A 13,204-nucleotide genomic window follows, 5' to 3' on the forward strand; every position below is an offset into this window, starting at 1 on the left:
TCTTTTGATTTCAAACCAGTTTCTGACAGATGTCTGGATACTTAATATATTTATCCAAAAAAATGCATTTTTCTACCTCCTGAATCATAAGTACTAGGTCGAGTATGGGTTAGTGATTAACGTGTCGGGCTGTAGGACTGAAGGTCTCACTTTCAAAATACGATATACTGCCGAACACTCTCCATACCTTCACGTGAAAGTGTTATAAGTGTTAAAGTCAATCTGCCTATTATTAAAGAATAGTCAAACAGAGTACAGGTGTTATTGAAGCTATAATTTAAAGATAACTATGTCTGAAATAAGTTTCAGCCAGTTCGCATAAGATGCTTTCAGACATACCCAAGTGTCGTGGTACGTTTTATTTAAACAGCACTCACAATGTCAATATAGAAAGATCTTTTTTCAGAATAAGCTACAGTCCAAACTCAATACAATGTCATCAGCATAATCCAGTATTTGATCTTTCGTCTCTCCTTTGACGCATACATTCTTTAAACGATAATTTTCAAATAAACGTGTTTATGGAAACAAATAACATGGGCTTAGAATAATGTATCTCCTAGTAGCTCTTGATAAGTAACAAATCAGCTTTATGAACAATAAAGAAACCACAAGATGAGATTATTTGTTTGTTGGTTGGCTGGTACATTATATGGCAAATCTGGAATTTAGCAGATAATACATACAGCACTTGTTTGTTTGTTGGTTGGTACATTATACCGCAACTCTTTAATTTAACAGATAATACCTACAGCAGTTGTTGGTTGGTTGGTACATTATATGGCAAGTCTTTAATTTAACAGGTAATACATATAGCACTTGTTGGTTGGTTGGTACATTATATGGCAAGTCTTTAATTTAACAGATAATACATACAGCACTTGTTGGTTGGTTTCTATACTACATGGCAAGTGTTTAATGTAACAGATAATACATACAGCACTTGTTGGTTGGTTGGTTTAACAGATAATACATATAGCACTTGTTGGTAGTTGGTTTAACAGATAATACAGCACTTGTTGGTTGGTTGCTATACTACATGGCAAGTCTTTAATTTAACAGATAATACATACAGCACTTGTTGGTTGGTTGGTTTAACAGATAATACATATAGCACTTGTTGGTTGGTTGGTTGGTTTAACAGATAATACATACAGCACTTGTTGGTTGGTTGGTTGGTTTAACAGATAATACATATAGCACTTGTTGGTTGGTTGGTTTAACATATAATACATACAGCAGTTGTTGGTTGGTTGCTATACTACATGGCAAGTCTTTAATTTAACAGATAATACATACAGCACTTGTTGGTTGGTTGGTTTAACAGATAATACATATAGCACTTGTTGGTTGGTTGGTTGGTTTAACAGATAATACATATAGCACTTGTTGGTTGGTTGGTTTAACAGATAATACATATAGCACTTGTTGGTTGGTTGGTTGGTTTAACAGATAATACATATAGCACTTGTTGGTTGGTTGGTTTAACAGATAATACATATAGCACTTGTTGGTTGGTTGGTTTAACAGATAATACATATAGCACTTGTTGGTTGGTTGGTTTAACATATAATATATACAGCAGTTGTTGGTTGGTTGGTTTAACATATAATACATACAGCAGTTGTTGGTTGGTTGGTTTAACATATAATACATACAGCACTTGTTGGTTGCTATACTACATGGAACTTGAAATTCCTAGTTGCTCTAGTTGCAGCATACTAAAAGTAAAACTTTAAAATTGTCATATTTCATTTTTAGTAAGGTTGCGTATCATTTTCAAAAAGGCTAGTCATTATAGCTCATTAATATTACAACTATCTTTAAATAGAACAAAAGTACTGAAGAAATATTTAGTTGAGGAAATCATTCAAATTTAGTGTAAAGGGTGACTGACAGAGATTTAGATAGAACTGGCTCAGGATATTAAAACCTCTCGTTCTGTAGACCATTATAATCTTAAGTTATTCTTGACATAATGAATAAAAGTGTTACATTTAAACCAAACGTTAACATAAAATCAAATATAAAGATGTTCAAAGTGGCATAATCGTAAAACATTCCTCTCTTCCACGAATACAATAATTTCCGTGTTACCAGTACGTGTATTAAAGAGAAAAAAAAGATAACGTTATCAAACTGAAATTCCTTTCTCAATGACAAATAACCACATTCGTGCAGAGCAAACAGTTCTAGAGAAATGATAGCTTATGGTGTTGACAAAGTTTAAACACTGTGTGTACACCTTACACCTTTTACCCTGATGCAAGTACATTTACTGTCTTATATAGTTGTATAAATCCTTCAAACTAAGCATCGATCTCTGAGAAGTTTACAAAACAGTATTCGTATCATGATAAACTGTGTCAACTATTTTTAAGGCATTCTGATATGGGTCTACCTACTGCATTTATCACCTTTGGGTATGTATGTGTGTGTTGTGCCATCGAAATAACATAAAAAAGCTAAAATTCTTCCTGGATACTTGTGTAAAATCACAAAAAAATAAACACAAAAATAATTACCTTCTTAATTTATGCAATAAAGATCATTTTATTTTAAGACTGATCTATATAGTCTCCATACACTCAATGTTATTCAGTGGCTCATCTAGTGGAGTGTAAATCATATAAATACGAAACTATGTATACCTTCTATCCAGTCATGTGATATCCTAAGTTACATGTAAATTCCATACAATTTGTATAAGTAGTTAAACAAATATTTTACTTGTTTCAGCTGATGTAGTTTCTTCATTCACTGAAGTTTCAGTCAAAAGTTCTACAGATTTTTTAGAAATGAAATTCATCAAAAATTAAATTTTACAATTAGAAATGTTAGCGATTATTAATGTATAAAACGTGGTTAAGAAGGTGCTTTTCTCAAGTCGATAATAATTATTACAGAGAGAAGGAAGGATTGGCTATGGGGTCTCCCTTGTCATTTGTATATGGTTGAATTTGAAAACGAAGCTTTAGTATGTTTAATTCGACACCAAAATTTTGGATCGGATATCTCGAAGACACATCTGTGATATGACGACATGGTAAAGAAGCTTCAAGAGTTGTTAATTTTCCAAAGAGCTTAAGAGATATCTATTAACTTCACTTAAAAAGTAAAAGAAAAGTATAGCTCTTTTTTTAGTCGTATGAATTTTTAAAAAGTGGTAAAACGTCAGAGACTATACTTTACCGTAAACTTGTTCTCTGTCAACATGACACATCAGCTATTGCGTCGAACAAAAGCTAAAAAAATACCAGCTTTGTATTTGTACAAAACTATAATGTTATATTCTTACAAAAACTAAATGACGAAATACTGTTGTTGATACATGTAGCAGTTAGTAAAGGTTTTTATCCAGATATTGTTGACAGAACAATTAAGACATTTATAAACAGATGTAACGGTAATTTGATTAAAATATCTAAAAAAAACTAAAAAGGAAGGGTTCATATTACATATATATCTGGTTGATATTGTAAAGTTAATATTTTTAATTAAAAAACAACATAGTTTGTACTCTATATATAACCCATAATGAAGGTTAAGAAATTATTAAATAAAACTAAGGATAAAATGAAAATAATATAAAAACTAAAACAGTACAAACAGGTATTTATAAAATAATTTGTGAATATGGGAAAATTTCCATAGGTCAAACTGTATTGTACCTAAAATACTAAGAATAATAGATATTTCGCTACTAGCTGAACATGTTAGTATAACGCAACAAACGATCCACTGGGAAAAACTTTGTTATTTGTTCAACCTTAAGGCGACAATACCACACACATTCATGAACCATTGGAAAGAACTAAATTTACGAGAAATAATAATGTACTAAACAATGATAAAATATCAACTGGATACGATGTGACATTCTATAAGAAACGCGTAAATTAAGATTTCACCTGATTTAATAGAAGATGTAGACAGTTTGTAATCCAAACTCACGAGGATGACCCGTTGAGGAACGTTGAAACATGTAGCGTACCTGAGACTTTAGAAGTCTCAAATAAAATTATTTGTATTGTATAAATTAAAAAAGGTTGTTCGTAATTAGATTTATTCACTTTAAAAAGATAACACAAATACTTGCCTATAGCTCTCTGTAATGTCCCCAGTTTACTGGAAACAAGTGTCCTGTAGAAGCAGATGTGAGTTTTTGATATATCCTCAAATTCACGTCCTTAAGGTAGGAAAGGATATTTAGAAACGCACAGAACAATGATTTTATTATCTTTTTCTGCATAATATGTTATAATTTGAAATTACAACAGAAAAAGTGATGTAAAACGTTGAAACCTACAGTCCAGAAGCGGTCACAGTGTGATAGTCCAATTACTTTCGTCTTTCAGCCGGAACTATTAACCTATAAGCGAGAACTCACAGAACTGAGTTAAAGAGTCTTTTACTCAGTAGCAATTTCTAACAGTTTAAATTACCACATTACTTCCACCTCACAGGCAAGATGCATCCTCGAGCCTTAGCTTGGGGTCGGGAAACGAACCACTGGTTGGAACTAATTTTTCTGTGACAATTCTGGAATATCCGCAAGAGAGAATCAAACCCAACATCTCTCGTACGCCAGGTGAGTTCTTTACCAATTGAGATGAAGAATGAACCTTCTAACTCTTGCTATCAATGCACTCGTTTAGCCATTCACAATACCCCAGAAACATGGGCTTACGCATGGCCAAGTGGTTAAGGCACTCGACTCGTAATCTGAGGGTCGTGGGTTCGAATCCCCGAAACACCAAACATGCTCGCCCTTTCAGCCGTGGGAGCGTTATAATGTGACGATCAATCCCACTATTCGTTAGCACAATAGTCCAAGAGTTGGCAGTGGGTGGTGATGACTAACTGCCTTCCTCTAGTCTCACACTGCAAAATTAGGGACAGCTAGTGCAGATAGCCCTTGGGTAGCTTTGCGTGAAATTCAGAAAAATCAAAGAAACAACCAAACGTGGGCTTTGGTATCCACTGTAAATTAGTGTGAGAAATGTAACATCCTGCAGTTAAACTCTATATCAGAAATCTGAAACGTTGGAATTTAAATCTTACTTTACTATTTCCTTTCTATGTATAGTCTGGCAACTTTACCAAATCATTTATTCTTCTGATTCAACTTTGGTGGAATATAAAAATATAACTTCTAGATACAACAGCAATTTTACTTCAGTTCGAATTTGGAAAAAGATTGTGTACGTTTTATAAAAATTCGTTTATTGTTATGCTTCCATTTCTGTTACAAGAGGTTCACTATTTAAAACAGTTGATAACAGTTATCAAGTGTCTTGTAGTGCAATAAACACAGCAACAATATCACTTTTACTTGTTTTGTTTACATTTAAAAGGTTAATAGAAAGAAAGGTTTAGCTTTTACTTCAATTTATCAAAGGTTTTGCATCTCGAAATAATTTATGCTTTTGCGCTAAAAACCAACAATAACACAATAGAGAACAACAGTACTTAGTACTTTGCTAACGTTGTATTCATTAAGGTGTGACACACCACTTTCTTATATGAAAGTATACTTTTATTTGACCCTTATGCTAGACGGTACAAGTCTCAATGCCTGCCTGGCTAATTAATTTTGATGCAACATTGAACTTTAACGTCATATGTGTGGGTGGTTAACAAATAAGATTATATATTACACCTCTACGCAACTGATATTGCATAACATAAAATCATATTCTACTTTTATAATATTGTCATATCAGGTTTTCATTGTGACAGTTTTCACAATATGAAATCACACGCAGAGGTTTATTTACTAAAATTACTTTTTCAATTTCAGTTGTTGATTTTCAATCAAACATTTAAAAAATATCAGACTACTGCTTTAAACTGTCCCCCGCTAGTACAGCGGTAAGTCTACAGACTTACAGCGCTAAGAAAAGGGTGTTCGATTCCCCTCGGTAGACTCAACAGATAGCCTGATGTGGCTTTGTTATAAGAAATACACACAAACTAACCAAAATCACTTACAATTATACGGGTTTAAATTTTGCGGTTGGATGTTGGTTATATTTTAGTTAGAGAATGAGACATTTTCCATTAAAAATAATTAGATTATGTGTGTACATAACATAAAATGTTCACAACTGGAAACTGTCTAGAATCTTCAGTTCTTTCACATAAACGCTCGTTAGGTCAGCGGTAAGCACGAAGTCATATAACGCTAACATTCGGGATTTCACCCCTGTGATGAGTGTAACAGGATAACCTATCGTACAGCGTTATAATTAACAACGTTTCATGCAGAAAAAAAAACAAAAAACGCTTCGTTTTTCTTAGATTACAAAGAGCCTAAAATCCAACCGTGTAACACAAATGTCATGCTCACCGATATAATGGTATGGAATTTCTAATTTCAAATCCAATACCGCTAAACTTAAATTTTGTTTTAAATGAAATCATCTATCTTTATTTTGAAAATCTATTCAAATTTTTATCTTCACCTATTCACAAATCTATATGTTATCGATATAGGTAGCCTTTGTATATATTTCATACTTGTTGATTGGCAATTTCTGTTTTAGTTACATCTATTTCCAGTTCGGAATATCAAAAAGCAGCAGCTAATGTCACGGTGAAAACAAATTTCAAGTTTAAAGAGAGAGAAAAAATATGGTTGAACATTACGCTGAATAAAGGAGAAACAAAGTGATTCTTTTAACACGTCTTAGTAGAAAAACTTGATTTATAACTGCGAAAAGTAACACTTTTCTTGCCAATTTACTAATTACTAATAACGTGGAATATAGATGACACAGAAAATATGATGTTAATTACGGTCGATTCCGCGCTTAGTGTTAACGTGTTGCACTACTGATACAGGGGCTGTAACATAAAACGTAGCTTGTACTTGGGGCATAAACTCGATCAGGAATAAGAGGAGCCGGTTAGTCTGTGATGACGTCAGCATAGATATTGAGAGAAATATTTATTCACTTGCTTATACTCTCTGGCGCGTGTACTCTAAATAATATATATTAATAACCAAAACACTGACCTTGAACGTATGTCTCCATGACAACTAATCTCGCCAAGCGCTCTTCCGATTCAAAAGCCTAGGCTACCCTGCCAATTACGATTAGCGAAGTATAAGTCAAAGCTGTTGTGCGTATTACAGCGGTAAATCTACGGATTTACAACACTAAAATCAGGGGTTCGATTCCCCTCGGTAAAGTCGGCAGATGGCCTGATGTGGCTTTGCTATAAGGAAACACACACACACACATATTTTACGTGGAACGGAAAATTATCCTAACGGGTAAAAGAGACACAGATTATAGAAACATCAACCATTTATACAGACATGAAAATGTGGCCTGGTATGAACTTGGTTCAAATTCTAATCGACATGTTTGTAGCCTTAAGTTTCGCAGACGACATGGTAATTTTATAGTTTAAACGTTGAATATTGAAACGCTCTTATCAACGTAAAAATTAGCACCCTAGAAAGGTCGAAACGTTGTTCTCTCCTTATCAATAAGTGTTAATACCCATACCAGCGGTTGTGAGATACATTTTTATTTTAAGCGGGTTTCTCATCATCAAGAAATTAGCTCGTCATCAAGAAATTCCAATGTACTCATTGAAGTAAATAGGTTCCATTACTAATGATATAATTATTCGGACTATTAATCTCGTCATTATTACGTGTGTTATTATTTTCACAACGTTTCGACCAATGAATTCTGCGGCCGTCGTCAGGTGTTATATCAAACATTTTTTGTGTACGTCAGAACAAGAAAGTTTATTGTCGAATTACCAAGATTCGAACCCTCTAACCTATGATTCCACATAGATTATTTCACAAAACGTTTTCTGGTTATGACACATACAAAAATGTCTGATATAACATCTGACAACGCCCAGAGAATTCATTGGTCCAAACGTTGTGAAAACAGTAATATACACAATAAAGACGAGAATAATGATCAGTAATATTACCTCTAGTCTTAATCATTCCGTAAAACTAAATAGGCTCCTGTACAATTACTGTAATGGATTTCTTCAGGATCCATCTATTTAGTTACATTTTTTAAGTAACTACTAATTCACTGTTTATAACCTCAGCACGATCGATCTGAATATCATAAGTAAATACTTAAATCCAAGAATCTATTTAAACTTTATTACTTTGATAATTATTATATTAAAAGCTTAAATGAAACTAATTCCATTTTATATTACGTCAACTAAAGCAAGAGAACTCTCAATAGCCGCGACTGGAATTAGATCTCAAATCAGGCAAGAGATGGAGCTATGAGCTATATGTTTGTACTTGAAAGACAAAAGCGGGTGCGCATATACCAGATTCGATTTTATTACTCATCAGAATCTATACCAGCCCACCCTAAAATTGAATGTCTTTTAGACAGGATTTGAATAAATTAACCTATGACACTTTGGGCGTGTTCAAATACATCAATCGAGAAGGTGTGGCTTCCTGGGTCCTAAACTGTTGTTTGATCTCATATCGGTCACGAGATGATAGATCTATGACCTAAAGTTTTTACTTGAAAAACTCGAGAGCCATTTCATGAACCGCTAATACCGTGGCTAAAAGAATGAACAAACAATACGCACTTGCAATTATGTGGTCGAAATATTAAAATTTAGTTTTGTTTTAGATTTTTAATAAAGTTCATTATTTAGTATTTTGGTTATTAAACTTATTTACTCCAAGACAGCATACTCATTGTTTTATAGTCAGAAATAATGTCAAAAATGTAGTTTTGTTATTAATTTTGCTTTCTGTAGGTATTGTGTGCCGAAGGTTGATGATGAGGCCTGATTCGTTAAGCAACCAATTCTCCTTGACGTAACATAAAAATGTCACAAGATATGAAGACAAATGGAGTATCTTCTTCCTGTAATTATACATAAAAGTTAGCACCTGAATGCGAACGTTTATAATAGCAGTTTTTAAGTTATCGATTTCACAGTTTATTGGCGGTCAAATACCATCTTTATTTGATAAGAAGACGTGTTGTTAACCCTAACCCTAATTCTAGTTACGTTTTTAAACCCCTTCATGCGCATGTCACAAAGTACTACTGAGTAATATTCAAAATTTTAATAAAATCACTTTACTATCATTGCAATTTTTAAAAGATTCACCACCTAAGCTAATGATATTACAAGCAAAACAATTTTTTAATTTGAAAAAAATAACGATAAAAGTACCTTTTAAACACTTTTTTTTAACACAACAACATAATAATTTCCTAACTTGTCACGAGATAATGCGTAGCGTATTTCCTTGCAAGACAAAACGTGTATTTTTACCCGTGCTATGTATCCTATCGAAGCGTACAAACACACATTACTTACACTTACCATTCCTCGACACATGTTGAATTAGCAAAGAAAAACGGTTCTTATGAGTGCAAATAGTGCTTACCAGAAGTTCTTCCAGTGTGACCGAGTTGTCTGTGTAGCCGCAAAGTTTTCCTGCTGGGATGCATTTCGTTTGCCGGACCTTAGACGCTAAAAACAAACACACTGCACCTACAAGTTGAAGTTGACTTCTTCTAATTTTCACAACAGAAAGAAACCTGTCCAAACAGTTAATAGCTAATGGAAAAACGTCTTGTTGGCATCGGTCTTCTTCACAAACCTAGAGACGAAATAAAAAATAAATAAATGAACGAACAACATTTTACGGTTTAAGGCAAATCTTCATACTAACACTTATACTGCCATTATATTAGTTATTTTCTGTTGCAAAACTGAAATACCTTCCCATCGATTTTCTTTAAGTTAATGAAGCCTGGCATGGCCTAGCACGTTAAGGCGTGCGCTTCGTAATCTGAGGGTCGCGGGTTCGCGCCCGAGTCGCGCCAAACATGCTCGCCCTCCCAGCCGTGGGGGCGTTATAATGTTACGATCAATCCCACTTTTCGTTGGTAAAAGAGTAGCCCAACTCTTGGGCTAAATTGGGCTTACACTGCTAAATTAGGGACGGCTAGCACAGATAGCCCTCGAGTAGCTTTGTGCGAAATTCCAAAACAAACAAACAAACAAACTTTAAGTTAATTACTATGAAACACACACATATATATATAAACAGTATGTAAATAATCTTACACAAACTTAACAGTTCTGAAAAAGAAATTTCGCATCAACCCCTCCCCCTGTGACACAGCGACATTCGGATTGCAAAGTTTCGATGATCGTTGTGCAACTTTGTGCTTGATAAAAAAACTCATTTTTTTTCACTAAGGAAGTTTTTAACTTGTTTACGTTTACTTGTTGCCAAGCGATCCATTTACTTTATTGAGTTCGTGTATACTGAATTATATGATGCTTTGACACATAATAATAGTATCTTTTCTTTGCAATCGTCTGAAAATCATATTAGTGTACTGACATTACTTTCGTTAGTTGTTCAATTACTTGTCGAATAATTACAGGTTGTTAGAATAGTTCAATGTCGAACAAATTATTTATTAAAGCTAATAACAAATAACTTACTAATGTAGAATTACACAAAGTATTTTCTCTATATTAAAATATTTTTATTTACAAGCTTTCTGGCACTTTTCCCAGAGCCTTCATTGGGCAACAATGCACTGAGCAATAAAAATACGTAACTATGGAACGCTGCTTTAAAATAAGTCAAAAGTAGTGTTCCACAGTTTAACGAAGTTTTACCGCTCAGTATATTGTTGCCCGATGAAAGCTCTGGTACAGGGCCAAAAGGTGGAAAATAAATGTATTTTTATGTAGAGAAATGTTTATGCATAATTCTGCATATTAATTTAACCATGTTATGAGTCCAGCAACAACAAAATAATTCACAATGAAAATCACAATTTTCCCAATTTTATTTTTTATTTTAAAAAAATATTCGTTACTTAAAAGTTATAACACATATGCATAAAGGAAAAATAGACGGTTCATTAGTAAATTTAAAAATGTAGGTTAAAATATTTTACACAGACATATATACATATATATGCTACGGGACATAAGTTCGATAGCATACTTTAACTTTCCAAAAGTCTGAATTTATAGTTCCATTTCATAGTATGCGACGGTTGATTGCTCTTTGCGATACCATACACGACTAACTGTCGACTGTGTAAAAGTTAAAATGTCTGATAACTTGCTAGAAAATTAATCTTTAAAATAATGTGTACCAGAACGTAAGAGCCCAGTAGCGTTTTTATTAAAGTGTTACAATAGTGTGTATTGTAAATGTATAGATTTCGTATAATTCAGGAACATAGCAGAGTTTTCTGTTTTCTTCAAATTTTCACTTGATTACTTCAATCATAAGCGCTAGGACAAAGTGGAATCTTAACTATTTTACCTGCGTATTGGTAAATAACCGAAAGCAACTGAAAATATATATCTATAGTTTACATAACGTAAAAGTAACAATAGGTTGTTTGAACATTTTTAGCTTTAAAAATTATGTAGAGCAGACTAAGAGGTTGAAACAATATCCAAAAATGACAATTATATAGTAATAATACAGTTTGAAACAATATCCACAAATGACAATGATATAGCAATAATACAGTTTGAAACAATATCCAAAAACAACTGATAAAGCAATAATACAATTTCAACATACACGATTTTTCATTTAAGTGCAAAATGCTTATGGTGTTTTGAGTCCGTTTTACTCTGTCACATTAGTAACCTAAATTAATTTAGGTGTATGAAGAATATTATGATATTTTGTCAAATTCATTATTCAATATTATATATAAATCATATATATATATATACATACATACACACACGCACAATAATTTAATTTTAAAGTTTCGGCATAAATCTTTTTCCGTGAGTCCTAACAGTAACAACATAATAATCTACTCAAACACACATAACTGCTGAAGTGGAAAAACACTGTTTTAAGAGCCAGTCCATGCACGACAATATGTTATTATATTTTAATATTAATTTAAATATGTTAATTAGAAATACAAAATTTAGTTCTCTTATGAAATACTTAACCCATAAACATAATACAATATTACAGAAAAAAAAAACATAACTTTCAACACCATTCGTTGATTACTGAGTAGATATATGAACTAGTAAAATCACATCTTAATATGAGTATTAACATAAGTTAAAGCAGTGTATGTAGCTATATAACAAACTAATAATTTCGTGAACAGAAAAGGATACAAATGGTGAGTATACGTACAAGTAGAACATACGATCATTACGAATCACCAATAACAAACTATCAAAATAACTAATTGTAACAAAACTCTGTCGAGAATACTAACAGCGACCCTTATTAATATTTTAAGTTTTATACTGATTTAACTAACCATCGAAAACTAAATATGCATTACCTCCCACATCCAGGTGGCAACAACCTTTCTCATGTGAGGCTTGAGTTCTTTCTGAAGACAATTAAAATACGACGAGGTGATCGTGTACCTATCTTCTAACCGAAGTGAACTTTGTAAAGTCTGGTCTGTACATAAAACAGGATCTTGGCATGCCTTCGTTTCTGTTTTCAATCTTCGTTCGCAGCAAAGAAATTCCATCCCTTCTTCTGTACTATCGTGGTAAGTCACAGACAGTGTATCCAAGAGAAAAGTTTACTGGTTCGAACGGACACTTACTAGCTTGGGAGTGACTTGTGGAACCTGTCTTCCTGAGAAACAAGCGTGCCAGACATAGAACACAGACAGCGCGAATTAAAAGCGATAGAACATGCCCGATGTTTAGAACTGAGATAAGCTTTATACGCCTAACACCAGCGTAGGGAATAAGGTCGGTTGTTTGAAAACAGACAGTGGTATTAACTTGAGAGATACCAGCTCAGGTTAGACAGAGATGCTGCTTTTGGGAGACGAGTCTACAATGAGATAGTCTCGTGTTTGGCCTTCAGGCCACTGCAGCACTTTGCTATTGAGGAAAAAAAAAACAACCTCCTGCCTACCAGATTCCCTTCTCAATGAAAAGTATTCTCTCACTTCCCTAGTGAGAAAAGCCGGCAACCTTACCAGCTGTTTCTAGCTAATACAATTGACGCATGTGCAGTGACTGTAAGCCCGCCTTCTTCTCTCTCATTTGTCCAATATTCTGTCTATCACTATTGTTAGCAGTTGTCCAGTAATTAATATTTCAGAGTATAACATATAATAGTTCGGTTAGATAATTTATTTATTTTTTGCTACATATTTATTTAAGACAATGCATGTGTTTT

At 33.3% G+C, this 13,204-nt stretch overlaps 1 protein-coding gene across 1 annotated transcript in view; it reads right to left on the reverse strand.

The window, feature by feature from the left end:
• The window catches only part of LOC143245056 (G1/S-specific cyclin-D2-like), a 36,240-nt gene extending 23,285 nt beyond the window's left edge, over positions 1-12,955 (reverse strand). The window contains exons 1-2 of the mRNA XM_076490859.1: positions 12,342-12,955; positions 9,422-9,637 (exon numbers count right to left, since the gene is read on the reverse strand). Coding sequence (XP_076346974.1) covers positions 9,422-9,637; positions 12,342-12,539 — 414 coding nt within the window. The 5' untranslated portion in view covers positions 12,540-12,955. The remainder of the gene's footprint in view (positions 1-9,421; positions 9,638-12,341) is intronic.
• Between the last annotated feature and the right edge of the window lie 249 nt (positions 12,956-13,204).

Source organism: Tachypleus tridentatus, chromosome 1 (genome assembly GCF_004210375.1).
Source record: "Tachypleus tridentatus isolate NWPU-2018 chromosome 1, ASM421037v1, whole genome shotgun sequence".
Lineage (NCBI taxonomy): Eukaryota > Metazoa > Arthropoda > Merostomata > Xiphosura > Limulidae > Tachypleus > Tachypleus tridentatus.